The following is a 25,617-nucleotide window of genomic DNA, read 5'->3' on the forward strand; positions in this document are numbered from 1 at the left end:
ACTTTATATATACATATATATTTTAATGAGAAATCATCATAGCTTTTACAATTTGGAATTGAAAGCTTTTTATTATCTCTCAGAACATAGTTGTTATTCAGGACAATTCTCTGTTTGGGTAATTATTATAATTAGTATTTCTCCAAGTAGAAGAAGATATGTGTCCATGTTAGAGAAGTTGCTACAGTGACTGACATTGTTTTTAGCAATTAAATTGCATTAATCTATTAATGATCTTTGAGTATTGTATCAGTTTTGGAGGGATGCTGTGAAAACACTTGTTCATAATAGGTACTAAAGCAGGTCTGTGAATAAATGGAGAGATGTTTTTCCCTTGTAAAAGCAAGTTATTATTAGTTCTTAGGAATAAGAGATTTAGTTAAAAATACTTACATATCTAGAAACAAAAAATCATGACATATTTATTTTTTTCAAGTCAAATACTTATTTAATTTTTCCCTGTTTCTAATTCTGACTCCTGATGCCTGCCCCTTTTCCCCTTTTCCCTTTCCCCCCACTTGCCCCCTCCTCCAAGCGATTCTCAGAAGAGTGAGATAATTTCTGATCTTTTATTGTTTTTAAAAATTGAAAATGTTGTCAGCAGCATATCTTAGCAGTGAGACGTAATTTTGGTAGTCTGGAATTTGTGTAACCAGACTGGTTACTCACTCACTTATGATGAAATTTTGGAACTCTTAGTAATGGCTTTAGATTTGGTATAAGACTAACTGGAGTGTCAAATCCTGGTCAGTCTAATGGAGAAGGAAAAATATTCAGATCATTTAAGAAAAATATTTCTTTGTGTTTTTGTTTGGATTCTTTCTCAACTTGAGACATAGTTTGTAAATGACTTACAGTTTTGCATGTTTTGGAGTTTTAAGTACATGTTGACCAACGTGACTTTTCTGGGAAGACTCCTAGATCTACAGAGAGTAAGGCTCATGCCAGGGAAATATAAGAGTCTGTGTAATAGACATATAAGCAACAAGATAATAGAAGTTAGCTTAGTCCATGAAGCTGACTGTTTCACTGTCAGTAAGCTGAGAGTTAATGCAGTTGTGATCTTGGAGGACAAGATGCCTTACGGTCAGGGCAGGAAGAATAGAAACTGCCAAAATTCATTTTTTCCTTTCCATATGGCAAGTAACACAACCTTGTTTTAAAATTAGCTTTGTAGTGAGTTACAGAACCAATGACTATCCAATACTACTGTTTGAATCAAATTGCTGCTGTAGGTATTTGGAATGTTATGTTAGGACATCAGGCGTAAATTATTAAAGTTAATATTTTTGTTGTTTCTGAACATTTTGTTCAGGTTGTGTTCTGAAAACTGTAGAACTTGTGTTTTTGGGAGCTGATAACATTCAGCTTCCAAATGTGTGTGATTCTTTTTCAGACCTTTTAAGATGGCTCTTTGGATAGCACTGAGGTTGCATTTGGATTGCCTTCACACTGCTTCAGCCAGACCCATGTAAATCTCTCATTTATTACTCTCAGCAGCTTGAAAAAGGGAGTGCTAAGTTATTGGATAAATAGGCAGGAAGAGGTACAGGCAGTTCCTTAGCTTGCACATTAATTTAGCTGTAATGAAAGGTATTTGCTTATATTGTTATTTTAGGACAGTTAGTCCTGCTTAGAAATTGCAAGGTCATAAGTAATGCTGACAAATGCTCATTGTCCAGATTCTTTCAGAAGAAATTTCTACCCTGTGAGCTCTTTCAACCACCTGCCAAAGCAGAGTGAAATATGTTACGCAATTGTGAACAGTGTGTTTGAAATCAGTTAAAAACAAGAAATTATACTTCAGAAACCAAGGAATTTTTCAGATGTGTGAAATGCAGTCTCTTAGGCCATGAAAGCCTTTATGGGTCTTCAACCAAGACTGGTTTTGAAGCTATTCCATTTTAGTCACATTTTGGTTATGATTGTTAATAGTTTAGTGGTTAAAAAAACCAAGCATAAAACAATAGCAATAGTATGAGATGCACTTGATCAGGAGAATTGTGATGTTTTGCAATTCTATTTTTGGTTATGTCTTGCGTCAATTAAGCAGATTGTTTGGCAGTCCAAAAAACTTTGCTCCTTTATGTGTCCCTTCCTAACTAAATAGTATGGTGCTGTGCTAGAGGTAGTAACTTCACTGAAACATTTGGGTGAAATTACCATCTCTCCCCTCATTACTGGAAGGAAACTCTTTTCTTGCACTTTTTCGCAAGTAGTGCAAGAGCTTAAACAGATTCATGACTCTTAATTGTATAAAAATTTTTAACTAATAAAAATAACATTTTAATTTAGATTTTTTTGCTTTAGGCTTTTACAAGTTAGAATCATAAAATAATAGAATCATTAAGGTTCAAAAAGACATTTGAGATTAGCAAGTCCAAGTGTCAACCCAGCATCACCATCAACAGACTGTATTTTCAAGTGTCATATTCACATGTGTTTTGAACATTTCCAGAGATGGTGATTCCACCACTTCCCTGAGCAGCCTGTTCCAATGCTTTACAACCCTTTTTGTGAAAAAATGTTTCCTAATATGTAATCCAAACCTCCCCTGGCACAATTTAAGGCCATTTCCCCTCATCATATCACTTGTTGCCTGGAGAAAGAGGCTGACCCTCACCTTTCTAGAGCCTTCTTTCAGGCAGCTGTAGAGAGTGATAAGATCTCCTCTGAGCCTCCTTTTTCCTGGGCTAAACACCCCGAGCTCTCTCAGCTGCTCCTCACAGGGTTTGTGCTCCAGACCCTGCCCCAGCTCTACTGCCCTTTACCCCCACTCCATCTCCTCAGTGTCTTGTGGGGAATGGCCAAAAACTGAGCACAGCACTCCAGGTGTGGCCTCACCAGTGCCCAGTACTGGGGACAATCCCTGCCCTGGCCCTGCTGGCCACACCATTGCTGATCCAGGCCAGGATGCCATTGGCCTTCTTGGCCACCTGGGCACACCCTGGCTCATGTTCAGCTGCTGTCACCAGCACCCCCAGCTCCTTTCCAGCCACTCTGCCCCAGCCTGTGGAGCTGCCTGGGGTTGTTGTGACCCAAGAATAGGAGTTGGCATTTTGCCTTACTTGACCTCACTCCACTGGCCCCAGCCCATGATCCAGCCTGTCCAGGTCTCTCTGCAGAGCCTTCCTGCCCTCCAGCAGATCAGCACTCCCACCCAGCTTGGTGTCATCTCTAAATTGCAGAGGTTTATACACATAATTGATAAAGATGTTAACCAGGACTGGCCCCAACACAGTTCTGAGGAACACCACATGTTTTTTTCCAAGTTCTTCCAAGCAAAAGTGAGAATTTGATTAAAGTATTTATATTTGTAAATGACTTGTATTTATTGAATAAAGCTATGGTTGGCAATAATAGAGACACTAAAATAACTTAAACGGAACAAATGAGAACCAGACTACTTTATAAAACAGAAATTACAGTTAATAAATTAAAAAGAAAATCAAATAATGGTAGTTCCTACATGCTATCCAACCTCTTTTAAATCATCCTTACTTTATTAAACTTCTAAATTTTATCCTTCCTTTTCTATAAATCTGGGGAGAATTTAAGTGTTTTAGTTCAATAACTTTACATAAATGAAACTAGTTATTAAAAAATAAAAATTTTGTAACCTTAAGACAGTGAAATTCTCCCCATTTTTTCAGCCACAATTGAAAAAAATATTTCCTTGGATGTGGTTTTTTTTCTTGTTTAGGTCTTACGGTATTTACCTGATATTATTTATAATGGTTTAGCTACATTAATTTCTAAAATTTAATGAGTCAAAAAGAAATAAGGCATGCTTATTTTTCCTTCAGCTTGAACTTCCTGGATTTCTTACAGCTAGTGTTTTGGGCGATAGTGTTGGCATTGCAGAAGAGAATGTGCTTTACAGGGCAATGTCAGGTGTTTAGAACTTCACAAACTAATTGGGAAATGAAGTTCAAGAGCTTTCATGTGTAGTTATTAGGAAGATGTAGCATTATTCCAACTCAGAGTGAGAGGGAGAGGGAACCTATTCCTCCAGATTTTTGTACTGATGAAAAAGATAAAGCTATACAATAACTATGGTTTTAAGGATGCTTCAGTTTTGAGTAATGTAATTTAAATGTAATTTACTTCCGAATTAATATTCTGAAGAGTTGTGTTAGAATGTAATATTTATTTTTTCATAATTATTAATTAAATGATGAGAAGATTTTTAGGTAACACCAATTTAGAATCTATTGGATTCAGTCCAAAAAGGACCACTGGAGATCTTAGTCCAATGTTATCCCCTAAGCAGAATGAGCTATTAGATCAGACTAGGTTTCACAAGATTTTACCCAGTCAAATCTTGCAATACCTTTTTGGGCAGACCACTTTTCTGCTTGACTGCCCTCATGGGAATAAAGGTTCTCCTTGGAGCCAGCCAAAATTTCTGTTCAGCATTTAAAATTTTATAAAACTCATGGGAATAATTATTTTAATAGTCTCATGGTAATATGCAGTATGTGGTAAAAATGAAACAGAAGTTCAGGTGAATTTTAATATGAAGGAGTAGATTGTCAATTAAAAAAAGTAGTGGAACTTTTCTTTCATAACATCTGTAGGGGGAACCAAACTAATTTTGGAAATATAACTGTAAAAGTTTTCAGAAAAGACAAAAGTGGCTAAATACTTGGTGGGGTTAATAAATGTAACGAAGAGGAATTTATTAATTTATTTTCCTACTTCAAGATAGGCTAGCTTTGAAAGGCTCGTTTACAAAGTGAAGGCTTGAATCATACTATGGATGTAATAGTTTAGGCTAAAGAATTCATATACAGAGCACCACCCTGACACATGTATCCCTTTGCAGGATATATCATGGTTTCTGAAGCCACTCTTTCCTATCTACTTCTGTGATTTTTTTTCTTTTTGTCAGGAGTAATAAAATAAATTGCACCAGCTTCACTCTTGCATTCTTTAAGGTAAGAGGAAGCAAGGATGTATGGCTGCAGACAGCCTGGATAGATCCAGTTGACTAATCCTGACCTGTATACAGTAAGAGGGATTTATGAGGAGTGACTTCTGTAAAGTCAGTTAATGTTCTCATGGTATGCAGCCCTTAATTCACAACAGTTAGTTGCTGTTGACATTAAAATGATTTGTAAAAAATAAGTTATTTTTCCTGAAATGAAAATGATAATGATAAATGATAAATGCTAAATGATAATAGCTGTTACACGTCTGAAATGGTAATGGTAATGAAAAAGATAAATGATAATAGTATTATCCTTTGCTGCACAAACTTTTTTTGTCTTCAATAGAGCTAATATTTCTTCCCGGCTTGTATTACATGGAAAAGAAGATGAAGCAAAGATTTGCATGCAGTTCTGAATTGTATGGGTTCTGCTTTTCATACACACACTTCAAAGATCCATGTGAAGTGCAAGTATTCCATTTGCCAGCCCCTTTTAAAAAACACAGAAAATCAAATTAAGCTCCTTCTGGTCTTAACATGACAGGTTGATGTGCTCTAACAAACTCGGACAAGATCTCCGACGTATTTTTCTTCTTGTAAACTTGTGTTTTTCTTTTAAACTGATCCTCTTTGTTAGAATAGTCTTTGCCTCTGCTGCAATATAATTCTATGTATTTCTTTTCCTTTCTGTTCACAAGCAGACCACAGAATATGCTACCTTCAGACTTTATTAGGTGTATTTTGCATGTCATCTGGAAAACTATGATAGATGTCCAGCACTCAATTGGCTTTGTATTGTTCTTTAAGCAATCAGATCAAATTGTTTGCTGACCTTTTTTGAAGAGAAATCCTTTATTGTAACTTATTGTAACACATGCTTATGAAAGAAAGCACTAAACGTTTAAAATACATTGCTGTGAGTATGCTCTTAAGACAAAAAAATATTTTGATTCTAGTCCGGGTTAAAAATCATTTGGGTGGAATGACAGTCTTTGGTTTTGACCTTTAAAAGAAGTCAGCAAATAAACTTTATTGCATTGACTGAAGAAGGTTTTAATTAGTGGATTAAGCTACTGAAATTTAGCTCTTTGTGTAAATATAATTTGCTCTTTAATTGAGTCCAAGCACAGGGTTCTCATTATTTTCAGGAAAAATAAGTTGTGACAGTATATATGTAAGATTTTCAATCTTTTTCTCAAGAATTTTGTACAAATATCAACCAGAAGTAGCAAAACACAACCCCTGCTCCTGTCATTGGATAATAATATTATTTCCCTGAGAACATTTGAACTACATGTCAAGTATAGATTGTTAATCTAGCAAATTAAATGTATTAAAGATTATTGGGAAAAGAATAAAGAACCTTATGCAGTTGGGTAAACTGGGCATGGTATGCCTACATCTTGAATAGTTTGATATTACTCTGGCCTTCTCATCTCAAAAGGTTTTAGAGAACTGGAGAAGGGGAGCAAGGATGACTGCAAAATCTGTGACTTTCTTTACAAGGAATGACTAAATTGAGGAATCTCTTACTTGAAGAAGTCAGCTTTTGGAAAAGTATGGGACTTTTACTGCAGTGATCTAACCAGCTACAAGATTGTATAAGGGCATAACTGAGGAAAAAATCATTCATAGCATCTTTCACCACAAGAACTTGACGCTGTCCAGAAAATATAGAAGGAGAAAGACTCAAAACCAGGAGAAGAGAGGCAGCCCTTCTTAATGCAAGGTTTAGCTAATGTTGAAACTTCTTGGCAAGTCACTTTATGGAAGCTGGACATATGTATAGGTTGAAAGGTTGGCTAGGCATGTTCACAGAAGAAAAATCCATTGAAAGTACTAAATACACAGAAGCACATCTGTCTCAAAATTTCTGAGCCAAAAATAGTTGGGAGAGTACTGGTATAATTGACATTTTATGCTTGCAGTGGTGTTTTTCTTTCTTGGGCCTTCTCTCAGTTCGTTGTGAAGGCAAGGTATTGGGATAGTGGAATCTGTGGTCTGGCCCATGTTGCAATTCTTAGGTTCTGTACCAGGTGTGGTCTGTCATCCTAATGAACTGATACTCTTTACAGCAAGACTTAGCCTTTTATGCCATATGCAGTGTGAGTAAGGGTAAATAAAGTGGACATTTTGTGTATAAAGATATGTGATCTTCTCAGAGATTGTAAACTAATTGTTACAGTATTCAGAAATTTAGAAAAAAATTACCCACAGTAAAATCACAGAAAAAAAGAATAGAAAAACTTAGAAATATATGTGCAATATGTTATTGCTCTAACTTACCTAATTTATTTCCATACAACAGAGCTAAAACTTGGTTAGTAATCATAGCTGTTAGCTGTGTTCCCCTTCTGCCAGAGGTCTAGACTAGTTTCTTCCTATTTTCTGCTGTGTGGCAGGATGCCCCCAACCACGCCTATGTAAGTAGTTTTGCTAGCTTTCCTTTTCCCCAGACTTGGTTGCATTAGCACACTCTAAAACACCCATTGCCCTACAAGCTGCTTAAGCTGTTCAATATCAATGTCCCTTGAAAAAAAGCTATATGTGTTAGTTGCTGGATTTATCCTGAACGTACTGATAGAGAAATTTTTAACAGTGTACTTAGAGCAGATGTGTAGAAATTTCTGGTTAATTCTCTAGCCCAGTTTAAGCCAGCTATGTCTGTATAACTCCATCAAAATTTGGGCTCAATACTGAGAATTCAATAAAAGTTTAAAATGCTTCTGAGGTTCAGAAAGCAGCAAATCAAGTATTTCCTACACTCTGGTGATAGTGCAAATACTGAGTCTCTACATTATCCCTGAATATTATTGAAATCACCATTCTCAGATAGGTAGGTGGCTCTATATTTCTGATGCACTTTCATAGTATTTTTTATGTGGATCAGGAGATATTCTGAGTGTTCTAAGGGCACTAATAATACTACTGATTGTGATCAACTTGCAACTGCTATTCTATTAATACATTGCCAAAATTGATGAATACAAATGACAGCTTAATTAATTTTTTTTTCAGAACTGTGTTTATTTTTACATTTTTGACTGCATTTGCTGTTAACAAAAAGTAGTATGGAAGTGCAATTTCTTTAACAGTGCAATTATTTAAAAGATTTACTTAAATCAGGAGAATTAGAGCTTAGAGCAGCAATAGTTTTTCTGGCTGTAACTCAGAATTTATCCACCCAAGCTAAGTATCAGAACAAAGTCCTATAGAGACAGACTTTGGTTGTCTATGGCAGCATTAAAGACATGGAAAACTAATAATAGAAAAAGCTATTTCTGATGAGTGATGTGTAACATGTATGTTATTCTTTTCCTTCCTTGGTTTAAATAGCTCTTTTTGGTTTGAGGTTTCTGAGGAAGGAACCAAATAAGACATGTTCTTTATTTTAGGGCAGAATGCTGTTATGGTGTACCACTTTCTGTAAGGCAAAGGATGTGCTGAAGTAAACCTCTAAAAAAGACATAAAAAGCCTGTGTAGTAGAGAGTATTACTATTGGCAACCTGTGCAAATCTAATGAATGACCAAATTATTTTAGGAGTCATTAATTCCATTGCAATTCTCTAATATTAGTGACATCCAGTTCTCTAGCATTAGTGACATTTTCTACACTTGTAAAATGACCACTTTTTAAATATAGCCACATATATGTATGCAAAAAAAAAAAACAAACTGAAAGTACAAGAGAGTCAGTGATTTTTTTTCTTTTTTTAGATCCTCCATACTATAGAAATAGGAGTTGGATTTGTCAGATAGCCTGAAGGTTTTGATCCATTCAAGAGAAATCTGAGATTCAGTCTGATCTGTTCAGTTTGTAGTCACAGGTGTTGGAACTAGGTTAATTTAATTTTTCATAAGAGGTACCTTTTTGCCTTTTACCTTTATTCAGAAATGGGACATCTACGATTGAGTGCATAGATAAATCATGCTGCACAGCATGAAGAATAAAAAGTAAAAAATATGTTACCCTATTGAACTTGTTAGGTTTATTGTTGAGCAAGGGTATGTGAGAAGGATAAATCTTATTTAAAGAGCTTGTTCTTAAAACCTACAATAATTAAAAAGTGAGTGTCAAAAGTATAATTTGGTTTAAAAGAAAAAAATAAAACCTTTCTTTGAGAGAAAACATGTCTGGAAATATTCCCTAAAAAAGAAATATTAATAATTTGTAGTATTTAGCTCTGTTTACTCTTAGTTGGGGGAGAATCAGTTTCTCTTTATTTAATTTTCTGACAACCTTTTCAAGCAGATTAACTAGCAAATTGTCTAGTGTTGTATATATGAAGTATGTGTTCACCTATTTGAAACTTATAAAGAGCTTCATGTCCCATCATACATATTTGTTATATCTGTTGGTTTTGCCTAGCCTGATATTTCTTACTTTTTTCTTTTAACCTTTTTCTTTTTTTAAAATTTTTTTTTACATTTACGTTCCATCCATCTTGGTATTTTTCCCTCATTTACCGTGACTCTATTTTGGTCTCATAAGTCTTTTCCATTAAGAAATATTCCTTCAAAAGTCTTGGTTATTTATGTCAATATCTATCTTAAATATTACTCATGCTTATTGGTGGCTCTCAGAGTAGTTTTGGAGTAGTTTGATGTATGTATAAGTAAACAGCTGGTGTTTCATACTGATTTTGAAAAGTTTGCTTTTCTAAAAAGAGTTTTCATGCTTTACTCATTTACTGTACTTAAAGACATTGTGTGGGTTATTCTTGTTGATTAATAAAATTCTTTAGAGTGTATTTATTATAATATTCATGTATGTTTCCAATCCTGTAACAAGTATATTTCTATCTCAGTGTCAATTTGATGTCAATAGTCCCTTCTGGCACACTGGACACTTCCAGTAACATATAGCTAGTAATAATAGTGTTTTATAGAGACTCTTTGCAGTTAATGGGTCATTTGGACAATAAGACTGGTAGAAAGTCAATGTTATCCTTGAATTTATAAATACACATTAACATGTAAGGAGAAATAATTAATCTTGCCTTTGTATCTACTACCATGTATGCCACTGTTATAATAACTTTTTGAACTGTAATACACACACTTCAGAAAGTTTGAAAATCTCGTGAGTGTACATGGTGGTGACAGAAGTGCCACAGTGTAATGGCACAATTCTGAGAAATCCCATCTATTAATCTGCTTAAAAATAAATTTAAATAGCAATTTCAAAGAGAAGAAGCTCTACTGAAGCAGCGGGACTCAACTTTGCTGATAAAGGCATGACCATATTCCCCAGATAGACACGGAAACAATTTGTTTTTTTCAGAATAAAGAGGAATTAACAAAGGGCTGAAGACCATAAAAGAAAAATCAATTAAATGATAAGATGCAATCTCTGTCTCTGAAGTACCCTAAGGCCCAGAGCTGGGGACTTCTATCAGGGGAGGTATCAGTATGAGCTGTCTTGTTTCCTTTGCAAACACTCACAAATGACTGCCGTGGAGGGAAGGTCAGATAACTGGATAACCCAGGACAGTTTTTCCTCAAATTATGCTCTAAATAATTCTTAATGTGAGATTGAATAGCTTTTAATGAGTATTTTTTAACTTCTCTAGCTTCTAGAATAAATTTCTTACATTTTTATGATAAGGGTGGAGGGAGGTACAATTGAACCGTGATGATTTCTTATAATCAAATCTGTGAATTAGTATGTCTCTTTTTTTAAAGTTTAGTTTAATTTTTAATGTGGGAATACATTTGCAGTCATGGAACTCTGTGTGAGCTACATAGTTGCACAACTGCATGCATTAGGAGAGTTGGCAGGGATCAGGAAGAATCTTCTCTCTTTTCTCTGCAGGAAATAAATGGCTGTATTCCCCTAAGGTGCCTGGGATTGGCTGTAACTGCAGACAATTTACCTGACAAGTTTGAGCTGTGCTTACAATATTCACAGAGAATTTGTCTTTCTTATCTGACTTAAGTGTCCTACTCAAATAATCAGTGTCATGCCAGTCATCAGATTTGCAAAGGAAATGGATTTTTTTTCCAGGTTAGAGTTACAGATAAGACAGACTTCTTGAAGAGATAGTCTGTAGCTTACATCCACACTAAGACATAAAATAAACACATCAGTGGCTTTTTTATTGCACTGAGTACCACTGGCACAGATCTTGTGTACACACTACTAAGTTGGCGTCTCCAAAACTGATTAGTTTTGTATGTTTTGCCTGTTTAAAATCATGGCCATCTCCACAACTTTTCATGGGAGTTCTTTGAGATCAGTTGTTCTCATGGGTCAAATCTGTAAAAGGAGCGTTTCTTAAAAATTTGTGATAGAGTTTTAAAACATCTTGATAATGCAAATAGTAGAATTTCAGTGTCCAGTATGATCCCTTTCACTTTTTAATACAGTGTGCAAGTATATTTTAGCATGGTGCCTGTATATCCTGCCAAAAAAGACTAGGATTTTTTTCTTGTTAAGGTGTCCCTGTGTGGTGCACTAACTCTTGCTGTTTGATCCATGGCATGACAGGACAGTGCTGCTGCTCCAGCCCTTGACCAGCCTGTTGAACAGATAATGGTCTGTCTGTGCCGTTTCCTTCTGGCTGAGGTGTCAGTCAGAGCTGTCAGTGACAGTTGTACATTCATCATGCATTTCCTTTTCCTGTCTGTCTGTGCAGCTCTTCAGCAGCCCCACAGGAATGCCCAGCAGTCCCAGACCACTTTCCCATCTGCCTCATGAAATGACTTCTGATTTCTTCAGGGCAGGCATGGCCATGTAATCAACCATCTTCCCTCCTACCTCTTTTCCATTCCACTTCCTCAGTGTGGTCACATTGCAGGGGCACTGCACCCACTTTATTAGGAGTTATATGATCTTCTTTTTTGGCTTGGGCACAGATTTTTCTTGGCTGTCTCAAAATGGTCTGGCTGCCATCTTATCCCAAGTTATTTACCTGTCTAACTGTGTTCTTTCATTCAAATTTTGCGTGGTGTCTCTTTTACACCATCTGTCAGTGAATTGAACCAACATTTTTGCAGTTGTCATAATTGTGACTGTTTTCATAATCTTTAATGGTTGGTTGAAAATATTGTTGGCTTGAGACTCTACCTTTTGGGTCTCTTTAGCTCTTTTAGTATTTACTAGGTGCCTGGTGATCAAACTGCACATTTGTGCTGCTCTTTTTGGGTGTGCTTTGTGTTTCATTTTGTTTGTTTGTGAGTTGCCTTTTTTGGTTTTTTTTTTTTTAAATTTCCCATAGCAATTAGACCTACCTAATCTCATGGGCAGTCTTGATGATTTGTATTTTCAGGGGTTTCTTATCTTAAAATTACTAGCTGTCATGTATTAGTATTGCATCTGTAGTCTGCATTTGGAACCCAGCATCTGAGAACTAAATGGATTCCTTGAAGGTTCAAAATAAAGTTGGAAGTGGTGTCAAAACAAAAAAAAACAAAAAAAAAAAACCAAAAAAACACAAACAAACAAACAAAAAAAAACAAAAAAAAAAAAAAAAAGAAAAGTTTGTCTGTTTTTAAGTCATATAGAAGCAAATGAGGAAGTGAGCAATTTGGTTCATAAAATGCTGTGAGCTTTCAGACAAATCACAAGGAGAAACCATTCATATGAAAGTAATAAGATGAAGAAATGGAGCTGGAAGATGATGTAGATAAAGTAAGTCATTAGACTGAAATCTTTTTCAAAAGTTCAAAAAATTTATTCCTGGTAAATTGGGGGCTAGGAGAGTGTATGAATATTCTTACAGAAAATTAATCATTGTCTATAAAATTTGAATATTTAGTAATGGCATATTTAGAGCATGTTACTACCCAGGGATGTTCTTGCAAAAATAATTGGTGTATTGGAAAATAAAGTTATCTTTTCCTTAGTTTTATTATCTAATTGAAGTTTCATTATGATCAAAGTTTCTTAAAAATGCTAGGTTATGCATAATGAAGAACACACACTTCCCAGCAGAAACTGAAGAATACTGTGGTCTTTGTTTTTCAAAAATATAACAGAAGCAAGGCGCTTAATTAATATAATCCTCTCCTGTCACAGTTCTTTGTGAAATTTAGCCTTAGGTGAGGAGTAACTTCAGATTCATACCTGTAGGACAATAATTTGATTCAGATCATCAGGAAAGTTTTCAGCTCTGCTGAAGTCAGTGACAACATTTTACTTGAGTTGAGTGGAATTGGCATTATTCTCCAACTTCCATTTTATCTAAGGATGTATGTCTTTAATTGTTTTTCTTTAGTGCCCTTGGACATTGAAAAGCAGAAGACCTGTGTATTTCAGAGACTTTTTTCTGTTCAGTTCTCAACTATGTTCTAAGGAATTTAGTTAGGGTTTTTCTCACTAAACAAGACTGAGCCATCTACTTGCTCTGAGGAACAAATTTTTCTTGAATTTCAATAGGATTTGGTTCAGACACTCTCCTGAACACAGAAATAAGAAGTTTGGTTCCTTAATTATGTAAAAGACAGGAAATGTTCAGTAAAAATCCTTCTTTTACTCTGAATCCATGTCATCTTGAACTTAGGGACATTTCAAGAGAAATCAGAATGCTTTCCTATAAGAATGCTTTTCTATAAGTATGCTTTTGTATAAGAATGCTGATTTGGTTTCCCTCCCCTCCTCCAGACAGCAAATGGGAAATCAGTGCATGTTTGAACCACCTTGATGAAATTAATGCACATGAACATTTAAGTTCAAAATTATAGCTTAATCCCACAAACTGCTCCAAACTCAGTACCCTTTAAAAATCAAAGGAATTCCATGTGGTCACAGCAGTCTGCATGCATAGAGGGTTTACTGGATTTGTTCCAAATTTTATGCTTTGTTATTTTGTCCATGGATTTGGCTTGCAGACAGACCATAACTCTTTTAGCAGTGAAAGGTATAGATCTTGTGATCAGACTCCTATGTGACAGCAGTCCTTACAGTATTTTTAACAGACAGTGTCTGGTGGCCCAAAATTAGTAACTATTTGGGTTTAAAATTAAAGCATAAAGATGGTTTCTTTCCATATTATTTTTCATTTGGCTTTCTAAAGAGTAGAAATTATTCTGAAGCATAGTATGCTTCAGAAATCAAGGAAGTCAGTATAAATCCTTGAAAATAAATAGCATTGTGGGAGTGTACTTTTATCACTATTCATATTGTAGGATTGCATATTCAGGATATGAAGGTGTAATTAATGAATTGACTGCTGCATGACCACTGCTATTTTAAAAGCTAGGCCACAGAAAACATTTTAATTTCATTGCTAGCTCCAGATATTTACATATTAATTACACAAGAACTCATTAGCTTCTGTATTTGAAAGACTGTATCTGCAATGACAAAAATTTTCCTTTAAAGAAATTTTTTAGCTTTTTACAGAAATGGTTTTCATTTTAGGTTTTTAGCATGTGTTCTTAAGATACATTATAATTATGGAAGGGTAATTAGAAGGGCACTATAATGACAGTTCTTAAGATGTTTTTAAAAAATGGTATAATAATTAAGAGTTCAGTTTTTAAAATAGAAGCAAAGCCTAAGTAGTACAACTTACACTTTATATTGTTTAGTTGATACATGCGAGACCATAGAAGGCTTCCAATTATTTTGGATAAGTAAAACTTGGGGTTTAAGAATCAGTAGCAGTCTGTAGCCATGCTGTTGTAACTTCATGAGAGAATGGTAGACTGCTTTATGGAGCTGGTGATTACAAAGATCCACTTTAACCATTTTTTTCTTGCTGGCAGGTGTCCCACTGGCCTGGGGCCAGCGGCTGTGAGTGTACTGCAGCTTGTGGTTTACACCAGAGTGTAGAAAAGGCCGACACCAGCTGGCTGCACATAATTAAACTGATTGCGGTCTGACAACTTGGACTATGATACAGATATCTGATAAATATACAAAATATCTTACAAACCTGATTCACTGACATACTTCATCTACTTTTTTTCCTTAACAGATATGATATCTGCACTTATAAAAACAAGCCTTGTGGAACACTGGGTAAGATTATAAAGAGAAATTTCAGCTCATTTTTGCTGTTTCCTGGCTTTATACTTAGCTATTGGTTTGTTGACTGATTAGATCTTTTTAACTTTGTACTTTCAAAGTTTTGCAGTGTTATAAACATGAAAATAAAAGATAATCTAGGTGGATTTTGGCTTTGATACATTGCTGGGAGTTTGGATTGTGTGAGCTGATGCTGTGTTTCATCTCTGACAGCTGTAATACTGATAAAACTTAGCAGATGTCTCAATTTTACTTCTTACAGAAGAGAACTTGCTATTTATTTCCATTTACTGGTTTCCATAATCTAGTTAAAAAAAACAGAAGTAAAAATCCTCAGGAAGGTTATTAAACTATCCCCATAAATCTTACAAAAAGGTTTACAAAAAAAGAAAAGGACTTCGAGGTTTACACGGTTGTTGTGTTGTACACAGGAAGTGCAGCTTCATGTTTTTCCTTTCACAGACTTAGAAAAAAATAGTACAGTGATAGAAAATACAATAACATTGAAACTACATAAAATGGAGAAGTGCACATGTCAGCCTTAGATTAAGGAAGGAGAGCTATTATTCTCTCCATACCTAATTATGTCACCAGTAGTTATTTACTACAATAAATAACTGTAGATGACCTACAACTATAGGTTGCCTCCAATGGTGCTTTAACTTAAAAAAGGGAACATTATTCAAAGATTAACACTTGTTTAGATTTTTTTTTCAGTTTGCATCCTTTCATAAGCCTCTTTCTTGAAGGTGATTAAAGACAAAATTCTAATTCAGCTAGTTCATATTATTAATGCTTTCCCATTCAGAATTCATGATTGTATTTTCTTTGTCTTTCCCTATATTCCTGTATATCACTATTACTGTAGCCTTAACCCATGTTATTTTTTTCTGTAAGTCTCCCACAAGTCAGTACAATACTTCTGGCAGAGGGTTGCAGTTTACATGGGGAAAAGTACCAGAATTTTGCCTGCTATAAACATAAACAAACCCCACAGCATGCTTTAGTAAAAGGCAAATCATGCTGATTTTCCAAATGTAATTGATTTTATTTGGCACTAAAGGTGATGAAGAGATGATGTTTTAGAAGTGGCTTTGCAAGTGTTAAAAAAAGAAAGGTTGAAAGAGAATACATTAATTTGATATTTTTATGTGATACTTTTGACACAGATCATTAATGTACCAATGATAACAATGTAATAATGTTCCTTCTTACTCTATCAGATTTTGGCATAAAGGCAAATTTTGCTTCACTTGAATCCAGTGTAACAGAGGATAGATTTGGCGAATATTTTATAAAACAAAAAGTTTAATTAAAAAAAAATTAAAATAAGAGTCACATATGGTATCAGTTCCAACTTACAGTTATAGGGGTCTTGGCAACAAAACCGTGACAATTTTTCTGCATTAAAGGAAGTGAATTGGAGAAGAGACAAGGCCCTGTAGTCCTCTTTTGCAAGGCATTTGATATGCTTAAGTCGTACTGACATCCAATAACTAAAGTTAATCATATAAATATAAAGGAGTCTGTGAAAAAAAGTCACTGAAAGGTCTCAGAAGGTCAAAAGAGACCTGAATAATTGGTATTCTAGGAAGAGACAGAAGTAAAAGATTTCACGTGGCATAAACATCTGTATCGTATTTCAGACACCTTTCATGGGCAGGGAACCTTTCATGGAACTCCTTAGAAAAGATCTCAGACGTCTGTGCAGTGTGTCTGTGGCTCCAGTGAAGGACAAGTCCTTTTAAAGTCTGAGTCAGACTTTAAAGACTGAGTTCTTAGCTTGATCTTTGTCACTTTTTGCAAGCATGGTATGGAGTTATTTTACTGTGGTCTCCTCATTTGCTGAAGCAAGTCCTCAGTTATAAGACCTGAAGATGGAGATGACTTTATCATTCAAATACGGTGGACATTGCAGGGGAGCATGATAGTTGTGTATATATGTATTGCCATGTTGTCTTCAGAATTCTTCAATTAGAGCACCATGGGTGAACGATAATTATTGCATTTTTTGCAGGTTCCACAGTGCAAACTCTCCAGACACACATTGTCAGCTTTTGCCCGTGTCAGTTTGGCAATCAGAGTAGTTTTGCTGTGTCCAAACTAGATTTGTTTGGAAGAAAACATAGAACACATACCCCCCAAATGCTCTACATGTGCCTACGGGAGACCTGAGATCACCCATGGGGTGTGTTCTCATGATACCCCTGGCAATATTTTTTCCCTTCAGGAAGCTTTGAGCCATGTGTAGTGATGTTCTGCCTAAAGGATTCAACTGTAGGTCCAGAATGGCCAAACCAGCATGCAGAGATGTGTGAAGAGCCTCAGCTTCAGTGCTTCACTGTGCTGATCCACTCCTATGGCTTTAAATTAATTGCTAATGTGGACACAACAGGAAGCAGTTGTCATATTATGATTTCCTTACTGTTAGTCCAAATAGAATAATTTGAAGTCCCTCCTCATAGGAATAGTTTGCTTTCTCTCTTCCCCATTCCCTGTTCCATTCCCCTCATCTCTCAACCAAAGTTAAGCTTTTTTTTAATTGTTCTTTTTGGGGTTATTTAGATTTTTTTTTTATTTATGTATGAAATATGACTTTTTCTGCCTTGCTTTTTTTTTTTTTTTTGGTAATGTAGTTAACTCATCAGGTAACTTCCTTAAAGAAAGGTTTGCCGCTTCTTTCAAATCAGAAATTCTAGGGGAGAAATATATTAAATAAACCTGATGTTTTAAGCTTTCTCTAATGGCACTATAATATGACTGCAGTATATTCTGTTATAATCTGTTGCTCAAAAATCTGTAAGATACAGAAGAGCCATAGTCAGTAAATGCCAGTGGTGTTCTCTCTCTGAAGAAAGTTTTTAAAAGTCCTTGTAACACATAAGTTTTTAATGCCAGAAGATAATGGGTGATAAATGGAAAAGACTTCCATGCTTAAATGCTTCCTTGTTATTAACATGTCTCCTCTCTTTTCACTGATGCATTCAGTTTTGTTTTTTTAATTTTTTTTACTTACCATGTGAGGTTTTTCATAGCTAAAAAAGTTGTGAATTGGAGAAGAGACAAGGCCCTGTGCTCTCGTTTGCAAGGCATTTGATATGCTAAGTCGTACTGACATCCAATAACTAAAGTTAATCATATAAATATAAAGGAGTCTGTGAAAAAAGTCATGAAGGTCTCAGAAGGTCAAAAGAGACCTGAATAATTGGTATTCTAGGAAGAGACAGAAGTAAAGATTTCCACGTGGCATAAACATCTGTATCGATTTCCAGACAACCTTTCATGGGCAGGGAACCTTTCATGGAACTCCTTAGAAAAGATCTCAGAACGTCGTGCAGTGTGTCTGTGGCTTCCAGTGAAGGACAAGTCCTTTTAAAGTCTGAGTCAGACTTTAAAGACGGAGTTCTTAGCTTGATCTTGTCACTTTTTGCAAGCATGGTATGGAGTATTTTACTGTGGTCTCCTCATTTGCTGAAGCAAGTCCTCAGTTTATAAGACCTGAAGATGGAGATGACTTTATCATTCAAATACGGTGGACATTGCAGGGGAGCATGATGTTGTGTATATATGTAGTGCCATGTTGTCTTCAGAATTCTTCAATTAGAGCACCATGGGTGAACATAATTATTGCATTTTTTGCAGGTTCCACAGTGCAAACTCTCCAGACACACATTGTCGCTTTTGCCGTGTCAGTTTGGCAATCAGAGTAGTTTTGCTGGTGTCCAAACTATGATTTGTTGGAAGAAAACATAGAACACATACCCCCCAAATGCTCTACATGTGCCTACGGGAGACCTGAGATCACCCATGGGGTGGTTCTCATGATACCCCTGGCAGATTTTTTCCCTTCAGGAAGCTTTGAGCCATGGTGTAGTATGTTTCTGCCTAAAGGATTCAACTGTAGGTCCAGAATGGCCAAACCAGCATGCAGAGATGTGTGAAGAGCCTCAGCTTCAGTGCTTCACTGTGCTGATCCACTCCTATGGCTTTTAAATTAATTGCTAATGTGGACACAACAGGAAGCAGTTTGTCATATTATGATTTCCTTACTGTTAGTCCAAATAGAAATAATTGAAGTCCCTCCTCATAGGAATAGTTTGCTTCTCTCTTCCCCATCCCTGTTCCATTCCCCTCATCTCTCAACCAAAGTTAAGCTTTTTTTAATTGTTCTTTTTTGGGGTATTTAGATTTTTTTTTTATTTATGTATGAAATATGACACTTTTCTGCCTTGCTTTTTTTTTTTTTTTTGGTAATGTAGTTAACTCATCAGGTAATTCCTTAAGAAAGGTTTGCCGCTTCTTTCAATCAGAAATTCTAGGGAGAAATATATTAAATAAACCTGATGTTTTAAGCTTTCTCTAATGGCACTATAATATGACTGCAGTATATTCTGTTATAATCTGTTGCTCAAAAATCTGTAGATAAAGAAGAGCCATAGTCAGTAAATGCCAGTGGTGTTCTCTCTTGAAGAAAGTTTTAAAGTCCTTGTAACACATAAGGTTTTTAATGCCAGAAGATAAGGGTGATAAATGGAAAAGACTTCCATGCTTAAATGCTTCCTTGTTATTAAACATGTCTCCTCTCTTTTCACTGATGCATTCAGTTTGTTGTTTTTAATTTTTTTTTACTTACCATGTGAGGTTTTTCATAGCTAAAAAAGTTGCTTGTATGTTTTTTGAACCCACTAAACTAAAACAGATTCTTAGAAAAATAATGTGGATACATTTGCTTTCTTCAGGCACAAGAATGTTAAAATAGAAAATGCTTCTGATATGCCCTCTCCTGGCTCAAGTTACTAGGTGGTCCCAAGTTACCAGAAGTAAAATTTATAAATCTAACCCCTAGTCTAGACATTTTCCAGCACTGACTGCAGTTCAAAAAATATTAATGTCTAGCCGGCAAAGTGAAATTCCCCCCAGTGATTTTGCAAATGACTAGAAAGTTAACCTTTTGCCAACTGCTCCTTCTGTGCATAGAAGTTATTAAAAAGAATCCAGGCATTTATAACTAGGGCTTTTAAGACTGAAACACCTTGGCATGACCCTTTGTGTCTCCTTCTGTTTATTCAGGCTTGGCCTCTGTGGCTGGAATGTGTGAGCCTGAAAGGAGCTGCAGCATTAATGAAGATATTGGCCTAGGTTCAGCTTTTACCATTGCACATGAGATTGGTCACAAGTGAGTGAGTGTTAAAATAAGAATATTTTAATTTACCACTCATATGAACACTTAGATAATATCAATATATTTTTTTCCCTGTATCTTCTCTATTCTGATGTTCCATGTTTCTGTCTATATAGTATTAATGAGTAGCATTACATGTTTTTTAGTATGGTATTCATGTGGGCTTAAATTTAGAACTGAAAACTCACTTGTATACCTTTGATTTCAGATTCTAGTTAAATCTGTCCTTCTGAGACTTGACGCACAACCTTGCTACTCTGTTTCATATTTTAAATATTTCAGCTTTGAAAATATTTTCTCCCCCATTATTTTTTTTTTACCTTTCTTTATAAAAGAGAAGTGGTTATAATATAATTTTTTTTTGCTCTTTTTAATTTTGTCTTTAATATAATTCAAACTACTTTCATGAAACATTATATGTCTGTTAAGTTATTCATATGTTTTAAGTCCTCTTTCATTCAAGGATGATTTATATAAAACAGTCATAGAGAAGTCAGCATCACTTGTTACATTTAAAGTATTAGTGTATAGTTTTAAAGAGGATGATGTTATGACACTGATAAAATCTGAGTAGTGTTTGGTCTGGAAATATTTCAGGCATTCCGTCAAAAGACAGCACTCTTAGTACCGTGTGATGGCTCTAAAAGACTGGACACCTTGTTTTTACATGAGTTTTACTTTTTTATGTGAATGGGTTGAACAATGAAGAGTTATGTGTTTGACATTGCATTTTTAACCCATGAGCTGATGGAACTGGTTCAAAGTTACCAGTGTTGGACATGAATATTAAAAGCTCCGCCAATCTGCTGCAGCAAAAACAAGGAGTTGGGAAGTAAAACTGTTATTATGTAGCCACCTCAACATTCTTCTCTTAGATAATCACCAGGAATACACACTCATGCCTTCATCTTTAGTGTTATGTGTCGATGCACAATAGTGTCCGTGCACACACGTATGTGGCCATTGAATAGTTTGAATTCACAAGCATTGTTGCTTAGCGAGTTCTGAACAAGCGTAATTCCTTCGCTTCCTTCCTTCTATCTCCTCCCTTTCCTTCCTGCCTTCCTCTTCCTTCCGATTCCTTCCTTCCTTCCTTCTCCGTTCCTTCCTTCCTTCCTGTCCTTCCTCCTCCTTCCTTCCCCTTCCGTCCTTCCGTCCTGTCCTGCCTTCCTTCCTTCACGTCAGCAGTCACTATGCCTTCCTCCTTCCTTTCCTTCCTTCCCTTCCTTCCTCCTTCCTTCCTTCCTTCCTTCCTTCCTTCTTCTCCTTCCTTCCTTCCTTCTTCTTCTCCTTCCGTCCTTCCTTCCTTCCCCTCCTTCCTTCCTTCCTTCCTTCCTTCCTTGCTCCTTCCTTCTCCTATCCTATTCCTTCCTTCCTTCCTTCCTTCCTCCTCCCTCCCGATCCCCTCCCTCCCGCGTCCCGCCCGCCCTCCCTCCCTGTCCCTCCCCTCCCTCCCTCCCTCCCGTCCTCCCCTCCCGTCCCTCCCATTCACTCCTTTTCCCCCCTCCCTGCAACCACTTCCTCCTCCTCTCCCCTGCCCTTCCCTCTTGCAGAAAGGGAATCACCACATATTCATAGCTCTCAAATTCCTGTCAATAAAACTTTGTCTTCTGACCTTGGTGTGAATTTGTCACATATATAACAAAACCCCCAATCTTCCAATACACTATCTTCACTCTAATCCCTATGTCATACATCTACATATTCATGGAATCGCAGAATAACTAGGGTTGGAAGGTACCATCTTGAGTGGAATTTCTTGTGTTTTAGTTTTTGGCTCCTTTTCCTGTTCCACTACTGGAAAGAGTCTGGCACTATCCACTTGGCATCTACATTTGATGTTGAGATATTTGTATGTGTTTTGTACATGGTATTCCAGAGATACACAAAATTATTTAATATATGCAGCAATTTTATCATGCAAATGATAAAGTTTTGTCATGAATTTATCAATTTTATCATGCATGATGACCAGAATTTACTTTAATAGCTTAGACTGGTTAGAATCTATTAAAAATCCTAACATATAGTGACAGCATTTATCCTGTGATCATAGGAATGTTTTCACCATTGGTGTTTTCTGTGTTTCATATCTTTCAGCTTCTTATATATAATGTATTTTAAAATTCTGAAATCTCAGCTCTTTGAGGCTTTCAGCTAATTCTTGAGATGGCATGATATGTCAAATGCTGATTTGATAAGATGCAGAAATAATATTCCTTTAGCTTTTATGCAAGTTTTTTTGTAAAAAATCTTCAAGATTTGTATTTTGTGGTAGCCACAACATCACCTGTCATTCTACCAAAGCAATAACTGAATGCCTCTACAAATATCAAAGTTGTTATTTCCTCTCAATCTCCTAGTTTCCAGTACCTACTAGACATTATTTGCATATGTGAGTAAAAGAATTTTTTCTGAGAGCCTTGTAAACATTTTTCTTTGGCTGTACCTCTTTTCAGAATTAGAATAGGAAATTGACTTCATTGTTTAGTGAAAAATAGAGGCATTTTAAGGACATATCTACATGGAATATGTAACATACAGCAAAAGAGTGCTCAATTACACAGAATCACAGAGAATGGCTCAGGATGGAAGGGACCAGAGTGGGTCATCTGGTCCAATCTCCCTGCTCAAGCAGGGTAATCAGAGAGCACATGGCACAGACGGAACCCAGATTGTTCTTGAATATCTCCAGTGAGGGGAGACTTCAGAGCCTCTCTGGCCAATCTGTTCCAGTGCTCACTCACCTGCATGGTAAAGAAGTTCTTCCTCATGCCCAGGTAAAACTTCCGGGGCATCAGTTTCTGTGCTGTCGCTCAGCATCTCTGAGAAGAGGCTGGCATGGTACCTCCCGTTCATATACTTATATAGGCACTGATAAAGTCCCCTCTCAGTCATCTCTTCTCAAGGCTGAAGGGACCCAACTCCTTCTCAGCCTTTCTTCATAAGAGGGATGCTCCAGACCCCTAATTATCTGCAATACCCCTCTGCTGGACCCACTCCAGGAGCTCCTTGTCTCTCTTGCCCTGAGGAGCCCAGAACTGGGCACAGCACTCCAGGTGAGGCCTCAGCAGGGCTGAGTACAGGGGCAGGATCACCTCCCTCCACCTGCTGGCAAGGCTCTTCCTAATGCCTCCCAGGGTACCACTGGCCTCCCTGGCCATCAGGACACGCTGCTGGCTCATGGAAAGCTTCTTGTCCACCAGGACCCCCAGGTCCTTCTCCACAGAGCTGCTCCCCAGCAGGTCAGCCCCAGCCTGTGCTGGTGCCTGGGGTTGTTCCTCCCCAGGTGCAGGGCCCTGCACTGGCCCTTGCTGAATTTCAGATGGTTCTTTGTCCATCTCTCCAACCTGCTGAGGTCCTTCTGAAGGGCTGCATGGCATTCCAGGGTATTTTCCACTGCTACCAGCTCTGTGCCCTCAATGAACTTGCTGAGCAGGCAAGCCCCTTCATCCACGTGATTGATGAGTATACACATAAAAATGTACAAGTTGTGAGGAACAAAAAGTGAGCAAAAAGAAATTAATGCCCCCCTCTATAGAAGGTGTGACTGAACATTATAATCACAATCAGACTATCAGTCTCTTAAGTTTTCAAGGAGAAATGCTTTTCTGGATAGCCTTCTAATTAGATTAGAATGGGACAATTGCAATTTGAAAGATCATGTTTTTATTAATTGTGTAGTTGCTATGGAATACTGAGTTTTTTAAAAACTTTTGAACTGAGGATCAAAATTCTCTAGTGATTAAAAGAGAACAATTATGATAATACATTTTTGATAGATTATCCACAGTTTCTCCCAAAATTCGATTTATAAGCTTCCCTGAGGAAGTGGCTCAACTTGTTGTTAGTCCTTTATTGAACTATACAGTGATGAGAAGGCATTAGATCCTTCAGTCTGAATTCCTGTATATCATAGTGTGTTTAAATTTAAATGTAACTCGTTTAACCTTGCATTGATTCAAATTATTTAAGTTTGATTAAAGAATACCAGAAAAGTATTTCTTGAAGCCTTAAAGGAACTGGTAGTCTGATTGTAATAGACAGTCACACTTTCTGTTAAATAGTTACAGTTTTGAAAAAAAAAAAAAATTGGCTTCCATTCCTTGCCACTTGTAGCGTTTATATGTGTATATGACCCAGTTTTGGTGCAGTTCAGGCTGTGTGCAGTTCAGCTGTGTGCAGTTCAGGCTCATAACCAGCTGTTTTTATTGAAGATGGTGGTGCACATTGATTGATTCTTTCTTGGGGGCATAAACATTGGAGAAATGAATGTTTTGTGATTGTTACTCCCTATCCATGATTAGGAGAACAGCCTTGTATTACTCATTACTCTTAGTACTTCTGTGAATTAGATAAAATTCAAACTTGGCCCTTTAGACTTCTGAATAATCTCTCTAGAAAACGGAATTTTGATGTTTGACATACAGAATGTCTGCTTTCCTACCATTATATATTTCACACCAAAGATACTTAAGATTTCTGGTAAGCAAAAATCATAAACAGTAACTTCTTGTACCAGGAGTGAGAACTGAGTGCCTATCCCCTAAATTGTCAAAGTTAGACTTTTTATCTTGGTGAAGAGAGGAACTCTGTGCAAGACTGATCATGCTTTTATCTTGGAAAAGTTGAATGATATAAGATCCAGTCACATTTTCTGTTCCCCAGCCAGATGAGTTAGGTGGCTTTCTGCTCTATGCTTTTATATTTGGGTATATTCTAAAATGTCTAGCTTGTCCAATGCATGCTGTAAAGCATGCTTAGTTAAACTGGTAAGGAATTCCAGATTCCAGTGCAAGAGGTGTATTGGCAAAAAAAGGTATTTTACCATTCATTGTTGCAGTTTTGTGGAGGGGTTGGCTGAGGTTTTGAAAGTGAAAAACAGAGTGAAAAGAATAAATAGAATAAGAATGCGTAAACAAAGGAAATGTCAAAATATGAGGATAGTGGACTAGGCGTAGGACAGAAAGTTGCCCATAAAACTTGGAGTAAGAAGGTAATTTACTAATGACTGACAAGTAAGAAGATAATTTACTAATGACAGATTGAGAGTTGTATGAAAGGAGCTGGTAGATAAGATTGGTGGCTAAAATAGTTTCAGAAAAGTCAGAATTGACTTATAGATGATGTAATAATTTTACCAATTTGACACAAAAATGTGAGAAATCATAAGAACATGTAGTCCAATTGACTAAATTGTCTTCAAAATTAAGAGCAGCGATACTTTCAAGCACACATTTAGTTCTAAATTAGCTCATACAGCTAAAGTGTGCTTGCAATTCTAGCACTTTTCACAGTCTCTTTTCAGCCTGTATGCAGAATGAAAAATATTTTAAATAACCCTCCTTCTATATGAGAAGGATGGTTTTCAGTGCTGGAGTAAAACTTTAAGTCTGGTGGTACTTTCAGGAGGTGCTTGTCAGTACCTCATTCTTCAGTGACCAGTGAGCTTCATGTTTGAGCAGTGCACTGGGTTTGCATGGCCAGGTTTTAGTAGCTGGCAGGCTACAAGGGTGTCTTTTGTGGGA

General features: G+C 36.5%; 1 protein-coding gene across 1 annotated transcript in view; it reads left to right on the forward strand.

The window, feature by feature from the left end:
• Positions 1–25,617, forward strand: part of ADAMTS6 (ADAM metallopeptidase with thrombospondin type 1 motif 6) — a 146,515-nt gene that overhangs the window by 44,976 nt on the left and 75,922 nt on the right. The window contains exons 8-9 of the mRNA XM_018923209.3: positions 14,858–14,901; positions 19,978–20,083. Of these exons, the coding sequence (XP_018778754.2) occupies positions 14,858–14,901; positions 19,978–20,083 (150 nt within the window). The remainder of the gene's footprint in view (positions 1–14,857; positions 14,902–19,977; positions 20,084–25,617) is intronic.

The sequence above is a fragment of the Serinus canaria genome, chromosome Z (assembly GCF_022539315.1).
Source record: "Serinus canaria isolate serCan28SL12 chromosome Z, serCan2020, whole genome shotgun sequence".
Taxonomy (NCBI): domain Eukaryota; kingdom Metazoa; phylum Chordata; class Aves; order Passeriformes; family Fringillidae; genus Serinus; species Serinus canaria.